This window comes from Thermobia domestica, chromosome 11 (assembly GCF_964235325.1).
Source record: "Thermobia domestica chromosome 11, izTheDome1.hap1.1, whole genome shotgun sequence".
Classification (NCBI taxonomy): domain Eukaryota; kingdom Metazoa; phylum Arthropoda; class Insecta; order Zygentoma; family Lepismatidae; genus Thermobia; species Thermobia domestica.
Window position 1 is genome coordinate 215,260,038 of NC_137464.1, and position 21,460 is coordinate 215,281,497.

Below are 21,460 nucleotides of genomic sequence, written 5' to 3' on the forward strand. Positions count from 1 at the left end.
GTTATATTGTGCGACGTTTCGAGGGCTGACATCGTCCTCATCTTCTTTTATTACACAAAAACACAAGAAAATAGGAAGAATAGATACTTTAAATTTCAGTATTGTTTTCCTGTTTCGTCATTTTTACTACTGATCAGTACTTCTTGTTTATATATATATATATATATAGGGTGTTTCAAAACACCGACAACGTTTGGGAGGTGATTCCTGACACCAAGATAAGACAAAAATTATAGACCAACCTTGGTGCACAAATGCTTCTTTCGGAGTTATAAGCTGCCTGAAAACGTGAAAAACTGAACTTTAAAGGTCCATAGCTCCAAAACTATGGAATCTACGTAGTCGGGTCAAGACTTCACGTAGGAATGAATATGTGCGCTATCCAAAAATACATTTTTCAGAGTCCTAAGGTACTTAAGCAAAAATTTTTATAGAGGGAGTTTGGCTACAATCATTTAATTCGAAGTTATCACCAACTACCTCTATTACAATTGTTGCGAAATACCGCGGATTCTGAAATGTGGATATTTGAATAGGACACATACTAGTTCCTTAGTGAAGTCTTGACCCGACTACGGTAGGTCCCATAGTTTTGGAGCTATGGAACTTTAAAGGTAATTTTTTCATGTTTTCGGCAGACCTATAACGGACTCCTATAAGTAACTACTTATACACCCTTGGTCTATACTTTTTTCTTATCTTGGTGTTAAGAATCACGTCCCAAACGTCGATGTTGTTTTGAAACACCTTGTATATACATGCCTGCATTTCAAATCCTTCTAATGAATAATATAACTTGCAGATTAATTAATTAATTGAAAACTTACCCCGCAATATGTAAGATCTGGCAACTTGTTATAATTCCATATCTTGATTCCTGCTATATATATTGTTGTTGGGAAGGTAATAGTGAAAATTATTTTCTTTCCTTCATGAAAACTACAATACCACATGTGAGAGTCATCAGTTGTCATGTTCTCCCCATCGATGAGTCTGAAATATGAGAGAAGACATTTACAAATTTTCGAGATTTCCTTTAAAGAATACAACGCAAAGTTGAGAGCTCCTTCGTGGCTAAGCGGTTAGCGTACGCGCCTTTGGCGTGGGAGATCCGGGTACGATTGCCGGAGGGAGCTCATGTGGTTCGGATTCCACATTAATCAGTAGGTCTACGTCTCACATATCCTCGATGTTGAACGGGACGTTGAACCAAAAATCAACTCAACTCTATGCAAAGTTGAATAAATCATTTTTTTAAATACATTATACGTTCTTGTGTTTTATTCCATACGAGAACTTATGTTGAAATTTTGGATTTATTCATATCTCAAACAATAGAACTGATTTTTTAGTTGCATTTTTTACATTTTTTAGTCGCAGCACTGGAACGAACTGACAGAGTCCAAAAATCACTTTGTATGCATTTTCACAGGTTATAAAACGTGTAAATCCGTTGAAATTTCGGGGTTATTTTCGTAACGACTTCACTACTGTTGACCCTCAAAAGTTATAAACTTGCGCAAACTTGTAAACTATTGACAAGCGAAGTAACATGCTGCACTGTAGAATTGTTAATGAAATATTTATTTACTAAATACGAATAAAATCGCCTGAACTCCTTTCTGAGAAAACTGTCCGAAAAAAATCATCCCCAAGAGTAAACCACAATTTCAGGAATTTTTTCATGTGAAATTACGGAAGCCATATTACAAGGCTGCTAATGAAATATTTATTTATAAACACGAATAAAATCGCCTGTCTTTTTGAGAAATACTGCGCAAAACTCATCCCCAGAAGTAACCACTCCTTGTGTATTTTTCATGTGAAATTACGTAAGCCATATTACAAGGCTGCTAATGAAATATTTATTTATAAATATGAACACAGTTGTCTAAGTCGTTGTTAAAAAAAGGGGGGGAATAGTAAATTACCTCTTCTGAATATTTCGCAGCGGAATAACTTATCCCACATAACTTACAAGGATTATTAATAAAATATAAACAACATGGTTAGAGCCGTTTCGGAGAAAATCGCAAGTGCATATTTCTACTCTCTAGTAAACTAACCTTTTTTGAAGTTACGGAGAAAAAAAGTTTTTAAAGAAGTCTTATAGAATTTAAGTTTAAAATTTGAGTCGGGTAAATTGAATATTACAGCCTCCACGTGTGGCAATCACATCTAAATATAACTTTTCCGACATGTAATGTTGATTTTTTTTTTTTTTAAGGATCACAAATCTTTTATTTTCTCTCCTATCGTCATTCCCAAGTAAAAAAAAAAAAAAAAACTGTTCTTTTGATAACACTTACTACTCTATGGAAAAATAAATAATAATAATAATAATAATAATAATAATAATAATAATAATAATAATAATAATAATAATAATAATAGTAATAAAATTGTTCTGATTACTGAAAACGTAGTTATGTCATTTAATTACACATCACACTGAACGAAGTTTTTACTGTTATGATATGTACTTGTAAATTCAGTTGTTTCTTCAATAGGGCGATATTTCAGATATTCTGCTTGTTTTTTCCAGCCAAGAAGTACGAACTTACATGAATAGAAGCAATTAGGAAGAAGAGAATTAATGGCCTTACACCAAATAAATAGGAACTGAATTACTTCTTTTCATTAATACTAGTCACGAATGAAACTACGAATGTTGCTAGCATTTAAATTATATTAAAGAACACCGATATGTACTTGTAAATTCAGTTGTTTCTTCAATAGGGCGATATTTCAGATATTCTGCTTGTTTTTTCCAGCCAAGAAGTACGAACTTACATGAATAGAAGCAATTAGGAAGAAGAGAATTAATGGCCTTACACCAAATAAATAGGAACTGAATTACTTCTTTTCATTAATACTAGTCACGAATGAAACTACGAATGTTGCTAGCATTTAAATTATATTAAAGAACACCTGATTCTGAAAACTAAAAGGAAACAAAGATATTGTCCCACAACGACTATTTTAAATTTCGTTCGTCAGTGTTAACGTCTTGGATTTAATAATACATGTTTAAAAGGATTTGAAAATATTTCTTTCTATTTGTGATTGTGATTTGTAGAAAACCTCGACCTTGTAATTTTGTGAGTTTCATCTAACAAATATTGAAGAAATAATAAGATTTACAGATACCGTAACAGTAACATACTTCATACTGATCTATGTGGTTTGAAAGAGGTACCACTAATCACTTCGTTGAAATTATTGATTTTTCAGACAAGTAACTTAAAAAAATAACATATATAAGGATACTGTTTTTATATTTACTTATATATGTAGTTATCAAATAATGGAGACAATTTAAAAAACGAACCGTACCCGATTAATACGGCATGAGATAACCGTTACCCTACAGTACAGCTGCGATTTGTCATAAATGGGTTCCAAAGGAATTTTGTGCCATTCCTTTGGAAACCACCATGCAGTGAAGTACTTAGTTCTGTCATCGAGGATGAAAGAGGATATCTGCTACGGAATTTGAGCTTCAGAACTGACCACAGACGTTCAATAATGTTGATCTTTAGGCATTGGGCGGGCCGAAGAAGTGTTGCAATTCATTCAGACGTTTATAAAACCACGCCTCCACCGTTCCAGCAGTGTGAATCGGGGCATTGTCCTCTTCAAAAATTCCATCATTGGATGAAAACAATATTTGGACATAGAATCCACGTGGTTACCTAAAATGTCCTATAACCACTGGCAGTAATGCGTCCTGTGAGCGTAATCACAAAATCTACGAAAAACAAGGAAGATATAGCCCACAGTATCACAGAACCACCTTGTTTTACGGTAAGGAGTAGTCAGAACGGAGCGGAGAGCGTAAAATTATTTCGGCATTCGGCATGCACAAACACTTCCCGTTATTGGAAATACGGTAAAAGATGGCTCACTGGACCATATCACGCGTCTCCAATCATTAGTAGTTCAATGTGCATGTTCTTGTTATATTTGTGTCGCAGAAGGTAATATGCGTTTCAGAACTTGCAAGCGGACCGCGTATGAAACTCCCGTGAGACTGTGATAGTCGCAATAGGCTGTTTCAAGTACAGATTGAGTTTCGCAGTCAATTTGTCGCATTCGCTCTACGATTCTTAGTAACAATCCTCTTCAATATTTGCCGATCCCTGTCACTGAGCCTTCTCTTTGTCCACTATTACTCTTCGCACTAACATAGCACCCACAATTTTGTCTCTTTGAAACTCAGAGATTTCCCATTTTGCATCAACACCGCCTATCCGCTGGAACAAACTGCTGCGTTCTACCCCGACTGACATACTACAGACGATCACCTAACACATCACTAGCAATGGACATGCGCTGTATATTCATCCTCAGTGTTTCCATTCACACGCATCTTACATGTTGCAAAGTACTGGGATTCCATTATTTTGATAACCATCTGTATATATTTATATTTCTCTGAGATTTTGATTTGTAAATTCTTCGGAAGAAATACATTTTTGTGTGTACCTGTAGATACTGGGTGATGACTCACTGCAGTGGAGGTATTGGGCTTCAATAGGAAATACATATCCTTTGTCGCCAATAATTTCGAAGCCAGTTAATCCTTTAAGAAAAAAGAAAGAAAAAGGAAAATTTTATTTATAGAATTACAGTATATGTAAGAAAGCAGATATTAACACTTGTTTGACCCTTGAACTGTTGAATGAAAAAAAAAAAAAAAAAAAAAAAACGCCAATAGTTAGGGCAATTCAGAATAGGAATTTTAAATTACTATAAAGAGACAGCATTTAATAGTATACAACTATATTATCTGAATTATCTTACCAATTACTTTCGGATGACCCCAATTGGCTACGAGTACGACCTCTATCTTCTGTCCGGCTAACAATACGCTGTCATCATTTGTAGGTGACACTGCAGTGTGTGTTGTACTTTGACAAGCGGCAGTGAACGGACGTTCGTCTGGCTAGTTTGAGACAGGAAAAAAATAGGTATAATATTCGGTATAAATTGAAAATAGTTTGAATTATTGTAAATCATCCATTTAAGAACTATATATCTGTACAGTGTCTGAGTTTTTTTTCTCTATAAAAAATTATGAAACATATCAAGAATAACCTGAATAATTTTCCTTTTTAAAGAATTTCACCCGATATTTCCAGTGCATCCCACGGGTACTCTTCTTCGGGGCTAAGGCTTAAAAATCTCTGCTGTTATTCACATACTAATGTTTTAACAGACAGTGGTGTGGAAATATTTACAAACTCTTAATGTTATAAAAGTTAGTGCACTAACCAAAAACCACTTGTTCTATATTTTTATTAATATCTAGTCCTGTGATGATCTGCTTTCCATATGTCTTCCAACGCTCCGTAACTTTACGTCCCATATGTGCAATGTTGCCATACTTAACATTGTTGCCAATATATACAAATTTTAATCCCAATTTGTGTTCTTGTATGTTCTTTTGATATTAATACAGAGTATTTGCAGTCTTAATTTGTGCCTTTATTGGTGTAATTCGTAATAATCGTATCCCAGTCCTTCTCAAGGTTACGTTTTTCGGTGTTCAGAAATGGGTTTTTAGTCTTAATATAATAAGCTTCAAATACGTTCCTTTCATTATTATTGGTGGCCCGATGCAACACTTCTACCTTTTCTACAACGTTTTGTAGATAGCCCCGAAATAGCTTCTTTGTTCTCGCGAGACTCTAATCATTATTTTGAAACAATTACTAATTATTATGAAACAATTAATGCTTACAAACACAACCTAACAGTAAATAGGTTAAATACTTATTCATCCCATACTTTTACGGACCTCTATTTAACGGTTATCGGAAGCAACCGACAAAATCCAGACCAGCCAATTCAATCTGAGACTCCTCATTTTAAACAATCAGATTGAGTAGTGTGCACGAATAAAAGTACAGTACAGCATTATTCCTCTTTCTTTCGTAATATAATTGTGGATAGTGACCACTGCAGAACTTACGGACAATCGGCAACACCAGACCCCTTTTCATCCATTAAAACGAGGAATGATTATATATACTTTTAAGCAATCCCATAACTTTGCTCTGTAGGTTAACAGAAATAATAAAATGGAGATGAAATACTTTATGTTAAAGAGATAATTTAAAACTGCATTACTTCGAAAACATTGCGAACAAAGTGTTTATCCACTATAAAACCCACTTAACATATGACTCGACACTGACTTCATAATATCAATCTTTATATTACTAAGCTGTACCACTAAGCCACCATAATATACATCATATTACATTATTCATAAATCAAAACAAATTTAAGTATTCAAACTGCATATAATACGTATATATTTTTTAGAAAATACATCAGTAATAAATATTGCATGAACTGAATGAACTCGATACATTGTACTTAACGGACAAACGTAACTTCAAAATCCTAGTTACATTACAATTAATGCCAATTCTTTAGTCTTTATCTGTTTTTCCTCAAAAGGATTGTTTTACGGGAAGTCTTAAAGAGTTTTAAGCCTAACCCAAAAAATAGGAACATAAGTGAAATAGTATTCACGTAATAATAACTACCCCTCCTTCCCTATACACATATTATTATTATTAATCAAATTCATGCTTCTAAGAGTTTTTGTTTCATTTTGGAAGCTCCATGAAGTTAATAAATCAGTGTTATACTGAAAATTCCTACACGTCTTCCATGACGTGACAGTCGTTGGCATATGTCACTTACATAGACCCATTTTCAAGTTGAGAAAGGATGGAAGTCTAAGGGAACCAGATTAGGCGAATAGGGCAGGTACGGAAGAAGCTGGAACTCGCAATCATGGATTGTTTACGTGGCAACCGATGAAGCATAAATGGGAAGGATTTTGTACTGGTGTAAAAGGACCTCTCCGGTTACCATTGGTGGCATTCTTTTCTCGGATTTTTCTCTTTGAGACGTTTCAGAAATTTGAAGAAGTAATCTCTGAAGATGGTGTGACCTCAAATAATATGATTGATTTCATCAGCTTCCCAATTGAAGGTGTGGTATTGGCCTCGGGAACTTAAAAATGGATACGTGCCTCTGTTGCTTCGATTATTATTTTGTTTCAAATTAATAGTGGTGGACCTGGCATGGATCCAGTTAATTCTTGAATGACATGGTGTGTGAATGAGCTTCTGTTTAGGGGTCAGAAGATGAGGGACCCGTCCAACAGAAACTTTTGAGAAGCTAAGCTCCTTCGTGATCATATGATGTACTTGCTCTTGTGAGATGCTTAATTTATTTGCTGCTTGACGTGTTGACAATCTGTGATCTTGCATAATCGTGTCTAGGATGATATGAACATTTTCCTTGGTGGTGGCATTTGATGGTCTCCCTGACCTCGGCTCATCATCAACACTACCAGCTCGCTTTAATTCTTACACCCAGTATTCGACTGTTGCATATGATGGGACATAGTCACATAAAGTATAGCGTGATACCTTTATTTTCATCATCTTACTGACTTCAAGTATCTACCAAAACAAACGAAAGGACTTGGAAACAAACATGGTTAATGATAACTAGAAAGATGGAATAAAAATATTATTTGACTTCCTTCGTTCCTATTCCCTGGTTAGATTCAGAAGTTTCAATAGCCCTTAGTATATTCCTCAAGTGGAAAGAGTACATAATCAGCACAAATTTGAATACATACAGTATATGCGGTTGTGCACAGAGAGAAGAAACTAGATCTTTGTGATTTGTGAGATTAACGAAAGACATAAGTAGAGTACACCGACTGTCTCACAATTCCTGTCACTACGTTTAGTGGGTAATTCTACTCGCAAGAAACAAGCCAAAAAGTCTATGTAAAGGAAGTTAGAAGACGGCTTTGGTTATGAGTTCTGAGCGTACATGGAAAAACAAACGTAGAACTCATATGGTACAAAACCTATATTTACAGAATGGGTATGGAAAATTTAAGAAAAACCCATACTTGAACTGTCGATTTTAAAACGTTAGAAATACGGTGTAAGGAATTTTTCATAATAATGTTTCTTTGCTTAGGAAGTTATTCGGTATTCTTTACTCCCTATGGAGAACTCCTTCTACATCCCTGTTAGAATAATATATGACATAATAAGATTTAGTAGGAGCGTACAGGCTAGTTACTTGAACAGCATGTATGGTTAGAAATCTATATATCTATTCCTAATTCATTACGACGATATTAATATATGAAAACAACTCCCTCCAGGAACACATAACAGCATTATAAATAAGTTAGAGAATACATCCAATGATTCATTCATTTATTACTAGCGCACCGAGACTACTAGACATAATCAGATTCCACAACATCCAAACATCCAATATTTTCTCTAACATTTTCCACCCTGCTTCTTGTAAAGCGAACAGCTTTTGTGCAAAGTGCGTCTCCAAGATCATTTTCTCACATATTGCGAAGCTTCAATTATGTCTTTTCTTCGTATAATTTTTTTTTTTTTTTTTTTGGGCTTCTTGTGATCAGAATCCTTCCAAACGTTGTAACACTAATTGTGAAAAAACTCTATGAATAGATACCATATTGTCTCCTATGATCTGAGTTTTAACAGAAAAGTTAGATCTGAGTTTTAACAGAAAAGTTAGATCTGAGTTTTAACAGAAAAGTTATCAATAGGGTCAGGACTTCCAGAGACAGTTTTCATATGGAAAAAAAAAAAAAAAAAAAAAAAAAAGGTTTGATAAAGGCTGAATTAAGGAGAAAAAGAAAGAAAGAAAAATGATGCTATTTCCTTTGACTATTTTCACAACTGCCCTTTTATCTAATAGTAAACAACTTAATACGAACTACATTTTGCTCCCTAGCTGTACTTAACAATACTGAGCATCTCTTAAGTTGTAAGGACGTTTCTATTTGGAGATAAAACCTCGTATTCTTTGGGAATGACAACTCTGTAGATACCAAGTTGACAAGATTCGGACTGTTCTGAAGACTAACCGCAAGCTTTACTTTGGTAAAACCCTTTAACTATTGACTCACGGAAGTAGATAGCCCAGTACTTTTTTTTCTCTAAGCGTTGTTCCAATTGTTTAATAACAATCATCAAATATTTGTAACCGTTAATACAAAACAGTTCTTTCTACAAAACCTTATATTTTCTGACTAAAGCCCTCCCCGCTAGTCTAGTGCCTAGCGCGTGTACTGTAATGCACTAGCTCTCACTAACGCCCTCCATGCCCAAACGCCATTAGCTGTTTGAGTTTTATTTTGCTGTTGATGACTTTAAAGATGTTATTTGGTCTAGGAATTAATTCGTGCGGTTTTTAATAAAAATTGAAGCTTTATTTCAAAAACAAAGTAAATGAATACGTTAACAAAAATATTGTCCATCGCTAGCCACTACTTTCTCCCATCTTTCAGGCAATTTACGGATTCCGTGTCGAAAGAATTCCTCATCTTTTGACGCAATCTAATCAAAGATCCATTTTTCGATATTTTCTGAAGAAGTGAACCGCTGTCCAATCAAATCGTTATTCATGCAATCGATCAAGTAGTAGTCAGACGGAGCAGTGTCTGGTGAATATCGCGGGTGGAGTAACACTTTCCATCCGACATTTTCCAAATAGGTTTTGACCGGTTTTGCGACATGTGGTCGAGCGTTATCATCTTGATAAATAAGTTTATTATGCCTGTTATTCCATTCTGGTCGTTTTCAGGCCAGAGCTTGCTTCAAACGCATTAATTGTTGTCGATAGCGGTGTCCATTAATAGTTTCACCAAGTTTCAGAAGTTCATAGTACACCACACGTTTCAAATCCCACCATATATACAGCATAACCTTTGCACAATGAATATCTCGTTTCGGTTGTGAAGGACCTCGTTCACCTTGCTTCACCCAGGCCTTTTTTCGTTTAGGATTCTCGTAATGAATCCACTTCTCATCACCAGTTACAATTCGATGCAAAAATCCCTTCCTTTCTGTCTTTGAAGCAGCAATTCGCAAACGGTTTTTCTTCTTTCAACGTCTTTCTTTTCAATTCATGTGAAACCCAATAAGACATCTTTTGAATCATTCCTATGGCTTTGAGACGTTTGGAAACTGTTGTTTGTTCAACTCCAAATGCTTCTGCAAGTTCGTCCTGCGTTTGACACGAATCCTGATCAAGCAATGCTCTCAATTCTTCATCTTCAAATTCTTTTGGCTGTCCAAATTGCTTTTGGTCTTCCAAGCTGAAATCACCACCTTTAAACCGTGCAAACCACTTCTGACACGTTCGCTCAGCTAGAGCATGGTCACCAAACACTTCCACTAAAATATGATGACTTGCGGTAGCACTTTTCTTCATGTTAAAGCAATGAAGAATAACTCCCCGCAAAAACACTTTATCAGGCACAAAATGCGCCATTTTCAGTTGAAGAAAAAATGTTGTTGTTTCCGCTTCAAGCAACTGACATATACTAAACAAGATGCTCAATGACAGTAGTTTTCAACGCATGTTTGGATCAACGAAACTATGGGACAATAAGCTAGTTACGCCATCTTTTGTAAAACCGCACGAATTAATTCCTAGACCAAATATGTCAGGATCCTTTATTGCTTTCAGCAAGACAGGTAACACAAAACAGCATCCGACTTCCAATGAGTCAGGCGTTAGCATAAGAAAATATAGGCGCAAAACCCTCTACGAGAAAATGTATCATTCTCTCACTCGAAGACCTGAGCCTGTGGCCCAGTAACGGAATTGCCGATGTTCCCCTTCTTTATCCGAGAAAAAGTATAGGTCCGTGGTAGAGATGGATGTTACGTACCGGGAATCTAAAATTCACAACGTCTGGCGAATATATTTAAATGTTCCAAAATGAACTGGTTTGTACTAAAATCCTACAATATTAATTAAACTTACTTTCTAAGAGCTTTCCAATGATTATGTACACGTTATATTGTGTTGCAACGTATATTTTAAGAAACTAGAAACGTAAATACAGTAATAATCACATTATGAATATAATTCCATACCATTAAAATTTGTCAAGTAATTTTGTAGTTGTGCATGTGCTTGCATGTACTGAGATTATTTAGGTCAGGTTAGCTTTCTTTCAGTAACATGTAGCTCGTTTTATCTTTATTTAAGTGAATGTAACTCGCTCTGGTTTCTTGCTTTGCAGATCTCGCAGTACATCAAATATTAGGACTTTATAAATATATTTGTGCACTTATAAGCAACTTTCATATTAACTTAATTATCTCTTTTTATACTTTTTATATATCTATTTGTATTGTAATACCTCCATTTTCATCTTTAAGTCCTTTTTAATAATTCTTAATACAATTGATGTATTTACTAAGCTTTCCGAGAATCATCACCATATCAATAAATTATAAAATCTATGCAAGTTAAACAGCAAGGAAAATCAATACCGTTAATAGCAGCTACAAGCACTACATGTTATCAAGTTTACAAATTATAGAGCATGCACCACAGAAAATTTTGATGAGACATTTTATTTTATAATATAACTTCTTATAATTCATATTAAAAGTTGAGACGTGATGATGTGTAGAATTTGGAGAGGAGATAGAATCCCCTGAACTAAGTAATAGCTACAGTAATCCATCATATTTTTATTCATGCCTTTCTGCAAACAAACCCTGAACACTTATTTAGAAAGTTAATTAACATTTATCACAATAGCTTCGCACTTTCCAAACCCCGTCACATTAAATTCATAAAAGCAATTCGCTGGGCTAATTCTTCCATTCTATATCACTGTATTCTTCGACTCAGACTTCATTATTGTCTGTCAGTTAAATTCATAAACTATTTGGATTGTTTTCTAATTTTGATTCAAAAAAATTATCTTCATTCAGATTTAAATCATAGGGTACAGGCCAAAAAGCAAATCGCCACCTTCCATATATCCTGTAATGTAATGTGGTGCAGGTATAAAATAGCGGCGCATTAAAGTACCTTTGGTGCTTTCCCTATGAAAGCACAAACAATTTAATTTCACAATCATTCACATTCATTAGTCATCCGTTTCCTTCAGCGTAAAAAGAAAGCAAAAACTTTATCAAAATTTTCGCACACAAAACAGCACACTCAGTCCACGATGACCAGGATATTCAAAATAAAATTTCAGAAGGTAGCAGTAAAACGAACAAGAAATGACATTGAGGACAGGTTAAGGAAATAAAGGGCCGAAAAGTGAAAAAAAGAAAACAAAAAGTACTGGAAAATTATTCCCAACTGAAAGCACATTTGACATCTTGGATGCTTTCGAAAAGCTCGTTTTAGCTATAAAAGAAAAAGGTGTCTATTTTAAAATCCTAACCTTAATTATCATTATTATAGGCATTAAATTCTGTGCTTTATTTCATTACGGTACATTTTTTTGTGGTTCAAGATACAGAATTTATCCTACAGTGTGATAAGATTACTTACGACTGTATCTGCAGTAACAGGTCTCTCTATTTTGTCCCAAATTTGTTCACTAATATCATCCGACAAACCATTGAATGAGTCATCAAACTGAGAGATTTTCTCCAAGATATCTTCGTCTGTGGTGAACAAAATCGTCTGAAATATAATTATTACAAGATTATTTCATGTAATCCACGAACAACATTTGATTCAATAATTCTGTGAACATAATTGACAATCAAAAATTACGAATACAAAATACACTCAAAATGACATACAACTGAGAAATTCTTACATGCAAATTTTTATATGTTCCAAAGTTAAATCACACTGACGGAAAAGAATATATTATCTTTATAAACGTTTGTATCCTTCGTTACATATAGACTAATAAATTGCTTAACTAGCAAATAATTATATATTTTACAGAACTGTATAGTAGACCATTTTGCCCAATTACATAGGTAAAATGACATAATACCGCTTTGTTTCCATTTCATAATAATATTTTAAATATTATGTATATTATTTAAATAGTGCATATTTAATATAAATACATTTATGTGTTAAGCTTTTATGTAGTATCCAACACAAACTAGTTAAGTATTTCATTCTATACTTAAAGGCAAACTCCTTGAATATTGAAGAGCTCCCTCGTGGCTAAGCGGTTAGCGTATGCGCCTTTAGCGTGAGAGACCCAGGTTCGATTCCCGACGAGAGCTCATGTGGTTCGTATTCCACGTTAAGCTGTAGGTCTACGTTTCACATAGCCTTGCTAGGGCATAGGGAGGCTAAAACTGAAAATCAAATCAAACCCTTTAATACTGAAGCATATTTACCCACATTGAATTATACGTCATGGCGAAGGAAATGATATATATGTGTGTGTCATTGTGCCTTTAATTAGTATGTTTTGCATGACAGTATAATATTTCCGAGTCAAATGCAGAATTACTGCAACAGGATATATATATCAGGATATATGTATGTGTTGGATAAGAGCGTCAAAACTCATAATTCTGTTTACATGTTCCTTTTTATTTCTTTAACACACAGCAAAGGGAGAGAACATATTTACCACACTCTTAATTTTCCAAGAGATTTTATTTTAAACACAAGCAAATGTAACTTCGAAAACCTACTCTTCTTCTGATGGAAAAATGTGGTATTCTTGCCTAATTACTGAATTTTGAACTACTTTCCGTATGTTTCATTTAGTTGTTTAATCATCACCAGTTCAATATCATTCGATTCTTACGTAAGGAAAGATGCTATATAGTTTAATTTCCAAAATAATAGAAAAGCAAAGCGCAATACTCGAATTTTCACCTTATAGGCCTTCCAATTACTGAAGAAATAAAAACACTTTCGAGATACTTCTTATTGCTCTCAAAGGTGACACCTTTGATGACATAAGTATCCTGTTGTCACTGATAGGACACTTCCTGCACATTTGACAGCCTTAATGTACTACCTCCTTCGCTAATCTTTATATTTTTACGTCAAATTATTCTCCTTAATATACTTCATCATTTAATAATAATAATAATAATAATAATAATAATAATAATAATAATAATAATAATAATAATAATAATAAAATAAACAATATCTCAAAACCACTTCAATACACAGATTCTCTCAGGCACCAGATCGCTCTAAATAAAACTTAATTCTACTTTTCGATTTATTGTTAGTTTTAAAAAATGAAAAAAAAAACATATAGAAAGTTTTAATTTGTCATCTTTTGTGGTAATAAAAAATACTTCCTTTACATTATGAATATCTGCCATGACTGAATAATTTACATGCTTCAATTTGCTTATTAATGAGTCTACAATCATTTTGCACGGTTTATAAAACATTATTTAACCTAAGAGCTCCCTCTTGGCTATTTGGTTAGCGTATGCGCCTTGTTTTGGAGACCTGGGTTCGATTCTTGGCAGCTCCTTTATGGCTAAGCGGCTAGCGTACGCGCCTTTTCCTTGGGAGACCCGGGTTCAATTCCCGGCGGGAGCTCATGTGTTTCGGATTCCACGTTAATCAATAGGTCCACGTCTCATATAACCTCGCTGCTGAAAGGAACGCTAAACTCAAAATCAATTCAAATTCGATTCTTGATGAAAATACATTCGGATAGGATCCCACGTTAAGCTATAGATCTGTGTTTTATATAGCCTCGCTGTTAAGCAAGACGCTAAACTCCAAATTAACCAACCATTACGTACCTCAAAAGCACCAAGAATTATCCAATTATACACGTTTCGGCAAAATAAATTATTGTCCTCATCAGTACACAACTGGATAATCATGGGTGCTTTTAGGGTAAGTAATATTTTCTGAATATTGAATACGCATTCTAATAAATCCAGTAAAAATGTTGCATTGTACACAGTAAAATGTTTTGAATACGGATTTAAAAATTAAAACTAAAAACTTACATCACCAAATGCCTCAGTACCACCCAGTATTCCTCCACAAGCTCTGGCAATTTCACCACGAAAAATTGTTTGCCCATCCAGTGTCATTTCAACGTCCTTTGCTCCTCGGTACGAGTGAATTCGAGACTTATTATAGTTCTGTAGAAGGATAGAATTTAAAATTCAATGTAAATTTATTCCTCTTTACTACATTTTTTAAAACACAGACGGATTAATAATACTGAAATATGCTCTAGTCGGTATATAGACACAGATTGCCTACCGGGAATTTCAGTACGGTCGGAACAGACCACATCCTGTTTGTTCCGCAAGTTGAAATTTTCATCATTTAATAGAGCATTCACGATTTAGTTATCATAGTGTTTAATAGTTTAATAAGAATCATGTTCCTCGTCTGTGGAAAAGGCAAAAGATCTACGTCCTCCATGTTACGCTTATTTTTCTAGTTCATTTTCAGTCATTTTAAGAGTAAAGAAGTCATTTTAGAAAAAAAAAAAAAGTTCCTTATTTTCTTGCGTACATTCCATATGTGACTCAAAAAGTAACCACTTTCCATAATAATAATAATATTACTAGCTCTAGATTAGCTAGTTTCCCTTGGTTTGGAAAGTTCAAAATATCATTAAATTTAACACTGGGGACATAAATGTCGTATTTTTGTTTCAAGACTACGTGCACTACAAGCCGAGCAAGATTATGCAATGGATATTGTTTTGTTTTCTGATTGCTTTTTCATAAAACATTATTCTCCATTATTGCTTTTCAAGCAATTGCTTATATTTCTTTTAAACACTATCTTGTATATTTCTTGTGAAGCTTGCTATACATATCTTGCTTAAACAAAATCCATATGTAAAGCCGATAGCAAGACTGTCTTGCCCAGTATGCTTTACTAATATGAAAATAGGTCTTCTCTCGTTTTGTTTACACCAAAGTAATTAATTTAATTACTTTAAATGAAGACTGACACTTCTCACAATTGCAATCCCAGGTTCGGGAGGGCATAAAAATTTTATTTCACAATTCATTCACTTTTATTAATCATCTGTCTTCTTTACCCTAAAAGCCATAACCGTGGCACGTAAAACGAAACTTTTATTTTAAATCACAAAGGAATAAAAACAGAACTTTTTTTAAAAAAAAAAAAAAGTTTGTTTGTGGCACACACACTCACAAAAAGTACATTACAAACATACTTATAGCTTGGAACTGTTAAAGCTAGCCTGAACAATTGTTAATAATGTTTATCGACGGATCTCTAATGATGTTTTGTATTAACTAAATTATCCTGAATATGTTTTCAGTATAGAATTCTTAAAACTGTTGTTCCATATTATTATTATTATTCAATTTATTTTAACTTTTACGTCCCGTAATTTTGACTTACATTTCCTACTCTATAGGTTCATGTTAAAGGGATATAAGCGATTTCTTGAATTTAGGAATAATTTTGGACAAAACTCGTGATACTTAAGAAACTTAGTTTTTATTTATGTATTTTTAACTACTATTTATTTATTTCTTATTTGCTGATTTATTTCTGTTATCTACATGTGAGGAATTTATTCGTGACGTTTTACCTTGTATATTTGAAACAACTTACATAATATACACGAATATTCAAATATAGAGGAAAAAACGAGAAAAGTCTTTGTGGCTATTTTTCTTCGAGCAGGTAATACATGTTAATATAAAATCGAAATATATGAGCAATGCGTTTTTTTTTTTTTTTTTTTTTTGTTTTTTTTTTAACGGGAGTAACTTTCGATTTCTGTCGTTGCATGGTGCTGTTATTAGTTGCCAAAGATGACCGGAGTACTCAGAATGTCCACAGATGAGCAACCGGTGTATGGAGACAAGTGTTTAACAGTACAAAGTTGAACGATGGTGTAAGGATTTTAAAATGGAATGAAATGAAATCTTTCAATTTAACTTCCACGTTTATGTCCTGTAGGCTAAGGAAGGCGATGATTAAAGCAAGTGAATAATGGTGGAAGAATTGGTGGAATGAAAAAGTAGAAAGAAACGTGGGTATTCCGAGAAAAATCACGGACGCGATATTGTCACCACAAACTTACTTGGTCGGGGATCGAATCAGGGACCCCACATACCAGAAGTAACGCGCAAGGAGTTTGAAAATGAACGAGAAAATGTTCAGGACAATGAGTGATTGGACCGACCTCGTTCCTCCCTGACACCAGGCAACATTACAAGTGTTGACGAAATGTTGAAAGCGGATCGACATGTTCATCTAAAGGACATTGCCAGGGAGCTTAACTTTCCTATTAGTGTTTACGATACTGTCCACGATTCGGTTGGGATACCGCGAAGTGTCATGTCAGTGGGTCAACAAGAGCAAGCGAATGGTCATGCCACTGAATTATTTACAGCGTTACGTCGAGTTTTCTGGATCTCATTGTTATTGGTGACGAAACGTGAATACTGCATTTCACTCCCGAGTCAAAACAGCAGAGCATGGTGTGGAAACATCCCGTCTCGCCAGTAACGAAAAGATTTCGAACAACCCCATCGACCGGTAGACTGATCCTCAGTGTTTTGTGACAGCTGGGGACCACTCTTGTTGGATTTCTTGCCAAGAGATGAAACCATCAACGCAAAACGCTACTGTTGCACACTCTCCCATCTGCAAGTAGCCATTAGAAAAAGCGCCCGGGTATTTAGGTTGATGTGCTTTTTTGTTTTCTACATGACAACACAAAACCGCATGTGGCGAATAAAACAATCCCCAAACTTCACTGTTGGGGGTGGGAGATTATCGAGGATCTTCTTTACAGTTCAGATCTTACCGCAGTGATTACCATCCTTCTGGTCTATTGAAGAAGTTCCTGGTCGGACAGACGTTCACGAACAACATCGACTCGCAAACGTTGATTGCCGTTTGTTCCGTGACCAGATGGACGCCTTTTACATAGCGGGCACCGAGAAACTTGTGGCGGTAATGTGGAAAAATAGACAAATGCGCGTAGAATATTGTATATATATATATATATATATATATATATATATATATATCTTGTTTTCCGTTTGTGATTTGTAATCTGGCAATAAATCAGTAGGTGCAAAGACTTCTTGATTTTACCTCGTGGGAGAAAAAGTTCTTGACAATTTGTTCAAGTTTTATTTTATTTAACGTTAAACGCTTTTATAACAAAGCTAAGACAGATGGCGATGATGAGATAGATGATAATGGTGGAATAAACAGTGGGAGGAAACGGGAGAACCTCGAGAAAAGTCATGTACACGGTGTTTGTCCACCTCAAAGACCACTTGACTGGAGCTGGAATTGAACCAGAGATTCCACGCGATAGAGATGAGTGCTCTACATTAGCCACCGCAGTCCAAGACCGATCTCTTTCTGCCAAACACATTAAAGTTCGTTCAATTTCTTTAATGAAAAATTGATGGTAATAATATTTTTCTTTTTTACTTTCAGGAACTGAAGAACTGGTTTGAATGGTTTGCATTTAAAAATACATTTTCTACATACAGGAAAGGAACACATTATAGAATATCTTAAAGGTACTGAAAAAAATAATCAGAGGTGGATTGTATAATTTTACTAAAATGGAACACTTAAATACAAGCACATCTCCTGAATATGTAATGTATAATGATATATTATGCAGTCCCGTATATTTTGATATTGAAACATCAGGATTGACACCAGATGCAGAAGTATTGCAGATCAGTGCAGTACGGGGAACAGAGCAATTTTCAGTATATATTCAACCCACACGTAAAATTCCAGCACAAGCAAGTGCAGTTAATGGACTTACCTTCAAGAAAAACAAATTGTTTTATAATAACAATGAAGTAGAAACTCATTCTATTTACGACGCATGGAATAATTTTTTACAGTTTCTTATTTCCATAGAACCTCCTATTATTCTTGTGGCGCACAATGCACGATTCGATGCACGGTACACCTTACGAGATCTTCTAGCACATCGCATGTTAATTAAATTTCAGTACATAGTGTTTGGATTTCTCGACACACTTTCGCTTATGAAAAAAATTTTACCGAACAGAGTGTGTTACAAGTTAACAGACCTTGTAAGTGATATCTTAGGGGAGAATTTTAGTTACATACCTCACAATGCTTTAAACGATTGTACAGCTCTGCAACAACTAGTATCATCTCTGGACATTGATCATGAGTCGTTTGAGGAACACATATTTTCTGTAGCCGAAGCTTCTACGATGTTGGAAAATATTCAGAAAAAGACTGGTATGTAGAAAAATCTTATGTTTTATTTTTTTAAATTTCAGGCATTGTATGGGTATATTAACAATTCAGGTATGTGGATATAGTAACATTTTAGGCACTGTATGAGTATACTAACAGCATGCTTTATTTGGAAGTCTAATGAACAGGAGTAGCTGAAAACTATCCAGTTTAGATTATAATATTGGAGGCAACATAATAATCATTTTAAGCCATATTAATATTTCCACTGCGTTCAGTGGCGTATTGGTAACTAATATATTTATTTATGTATTATTACTATTATTTTGTATTTAGCGTATTTGAGTACAAGATAAATTATTTCGAGAGTGAAGTATTTATTTTATAACTCGTTTTATATAATAAATAGTAGTAAGAAAGAAAAGTTCATATATACTAAACTATGCATGTTGAACGACAAATGCTAACGTTTTACTTGACTTGGACAAATATGATTTGTTTCCAGTGGCGGATGGTGGTAAAAAATATTGAGGGTGCTGCAAAAGCTTTGCGAAGTCAGTCAGCCCCTTACCATCCCCGAAGCTAAGGTAAATTAAATTGCGATTATGTGTCACTTTTGTGTGAATAAATGTTAGTTTTAACAACGTATCTTGCAGATTGCATGATAACATATGCTGAAGTAGAAATAGAAGAACAGCACCTGCAATTTTCTGAAATCTTATCTCTCATACACAACTCTGAGGCATGTTTTCAACCTATTCTTTCCCACCACATTTCTTTTGCATCAACGTGACTGTCTTCGGGTTTGCTTCGCTTTCTGAGTAGGGTTGCCATTTAAAAAAAAAAAAAAAAAAAAACTTTTTTCTTTTCTTATTTTTTAAAGGACACTTTTAGATTTCACAAAAGATTTGTATTCCTCGATGTATCTCTGAATAGCATAGTGAGAAAATAAGGTTTATGCAACTAAGCTTTCAGAAATATTTCAGACTTACGGAAATATGTTCTTGTGGTGATCCCGAAAACAAGGTGGAAAACACTAACAAGTCAAAGAAAAATCCTCTCGTTAATCGGTTATGTTTAGCCGCTCGTTCCAGAATTAAATTTAGTTGATGTGCACCACAATGAACAAAGTGGGCACATGAATACTGACTTCTTTATTTTTCCTTGGACTCCGCCTATTGCACCACTCATCACATAAGCTTTATCGTTTGTCTGTGCCATTATTTTAGAAGCATCTTTGAACAGTGATTTCATTTCATTTAGGATTCATTCCTCATTGCATGTGCATTTTGCTCTTCAAGTTTGAAAACATCTCCAAAAATCCTTTCCACTTCTTACTACACAACGAAAAATCAACACTAGTTTTACTTAACTGGAAATGTGCGTTGTTTTACATGCCATTACTGCCGCAAAATCTGTTCGCTTCATTTTTTCTATCATTTTAAGATTCACCTTTAATATATGTTCAAAACGCCATTTGGTAAAATATTGGATGTTCCTTAGAACATTTTACTGGATACTTTACTTAACTCAAAGTGTTCCTTAACAGTATAACCTAGACTTTTTTTTTTTTTTTTTTTAATTTTTTTACAAAATCGACCAGTCCCAAGACCACGCCACAATTATCAAAATCATTTGTCTCATCGTGTCCTCGAAAGCAGCTCGAAGCACCACAAAACTCAATGCAGTCGATAATTTTAGATAGCACATACCTACTTTTTTCGTTTATTGAGTATGTTTCACTTTGACATCGTGATAAGCCTGACTATATTTACACTACCTAAAGAACTGAGATCACATGCATTATGAATATGTTTAGCTGTTATTGCTATGATGTTTAATGTAGTTATTAAGACATGATAGATAAGTTACATCTGTTGTACTCACTACTGCCTAAGAGTGGGAAAGGGCAGCATAACAGAAGATTCCTGACACTAAACCATAGATTCAACTATTATCATAAACTTTCCTCGTAAATTTTCCATTATATACAGTTCTTTCCATTTATGGATTTTTGCGTAATATTTAAATCGGAGTAGATCATCTTAATTATTTTACTTGCAGCTTTTCTTCCTAAGTTCTCCTATGTTGGCGTGAAGCTACCTTCAGGAGTCGTGCACTTACTCGCTTATAGGTGGGAAGGCCCGGCGTACGGGGGTACGCAGAATACGTGACCATACGCTCAGACTGCAGGGACACTCGCTACTTCTGTCAGTAGCTGTCAGCTTCAGACCGCATACTTGTATTTATTTCCAGTGCGAGCATTGTTTCAAAATAAACAGGAAATTTTACATACTGATACTGGATAAAGTTAATACAGAGCATTTTTAATACCTAAAATATAAAAATATATAGAAACACAAATTACAGTAATCTCAATTTGTAAGGCCGCTCTACTGCATAGCACCGGCCACCTGTTTGTTTCTGA

At 34.5% G+C, this 21,460-nt stretch overlaps 2 protein-coding genes across 2 annotated transcripts in view; one reads left to right on the forward strand and one right to left on the reverse strand.

Moving 5' to 3' along the window:
• Positions 1 to 21,460, forward strand: part of LOC145664728 (uncharacterized) — a 75,350-nt gene that overhangs the window by 48,373 nt on the left and 5,517 nt on the right. Inside the window, exon 2 of the mRNA XM_081731609.1 lies at positions 18,280 to 19,074. Within this exon, the coding sequence (XP_081587735.1) occupies positions 18,411 to 19,074 (664 nt within the window). The 5' untranslated portion in view covers positions 18,280 to 18,410. The remainder of the gene's footprint in view (positions 1 to 18,279; positions 19,075 to 21,460) is intronic.
• Positions 1 to 21,460, reverse strand: part of LOC145664727 (katanin-interacting protein-like) — a gene marked incomplete in the record, with an annotated part of 85,951 nt that overhangs the window by 22,463 nt on the left and 42,028 nt on the right. The window contains 5 exon segments of the mRNA XM_081731608.1: positions 828 to 993; positions 4,489 to 4,585; positions 4,807 to 4,948; positions 12,406 to 12,540; positions 14,826 to 14,963. Of these exon segments, the coding sequence (XP_081587734.1) occupies positions 828 to 993; positions 4,489 to 4,585; positions 4,807 to 4,948; positions 12,406 to 12,540; positions 14,826 to 14,963 (678 nt within the window).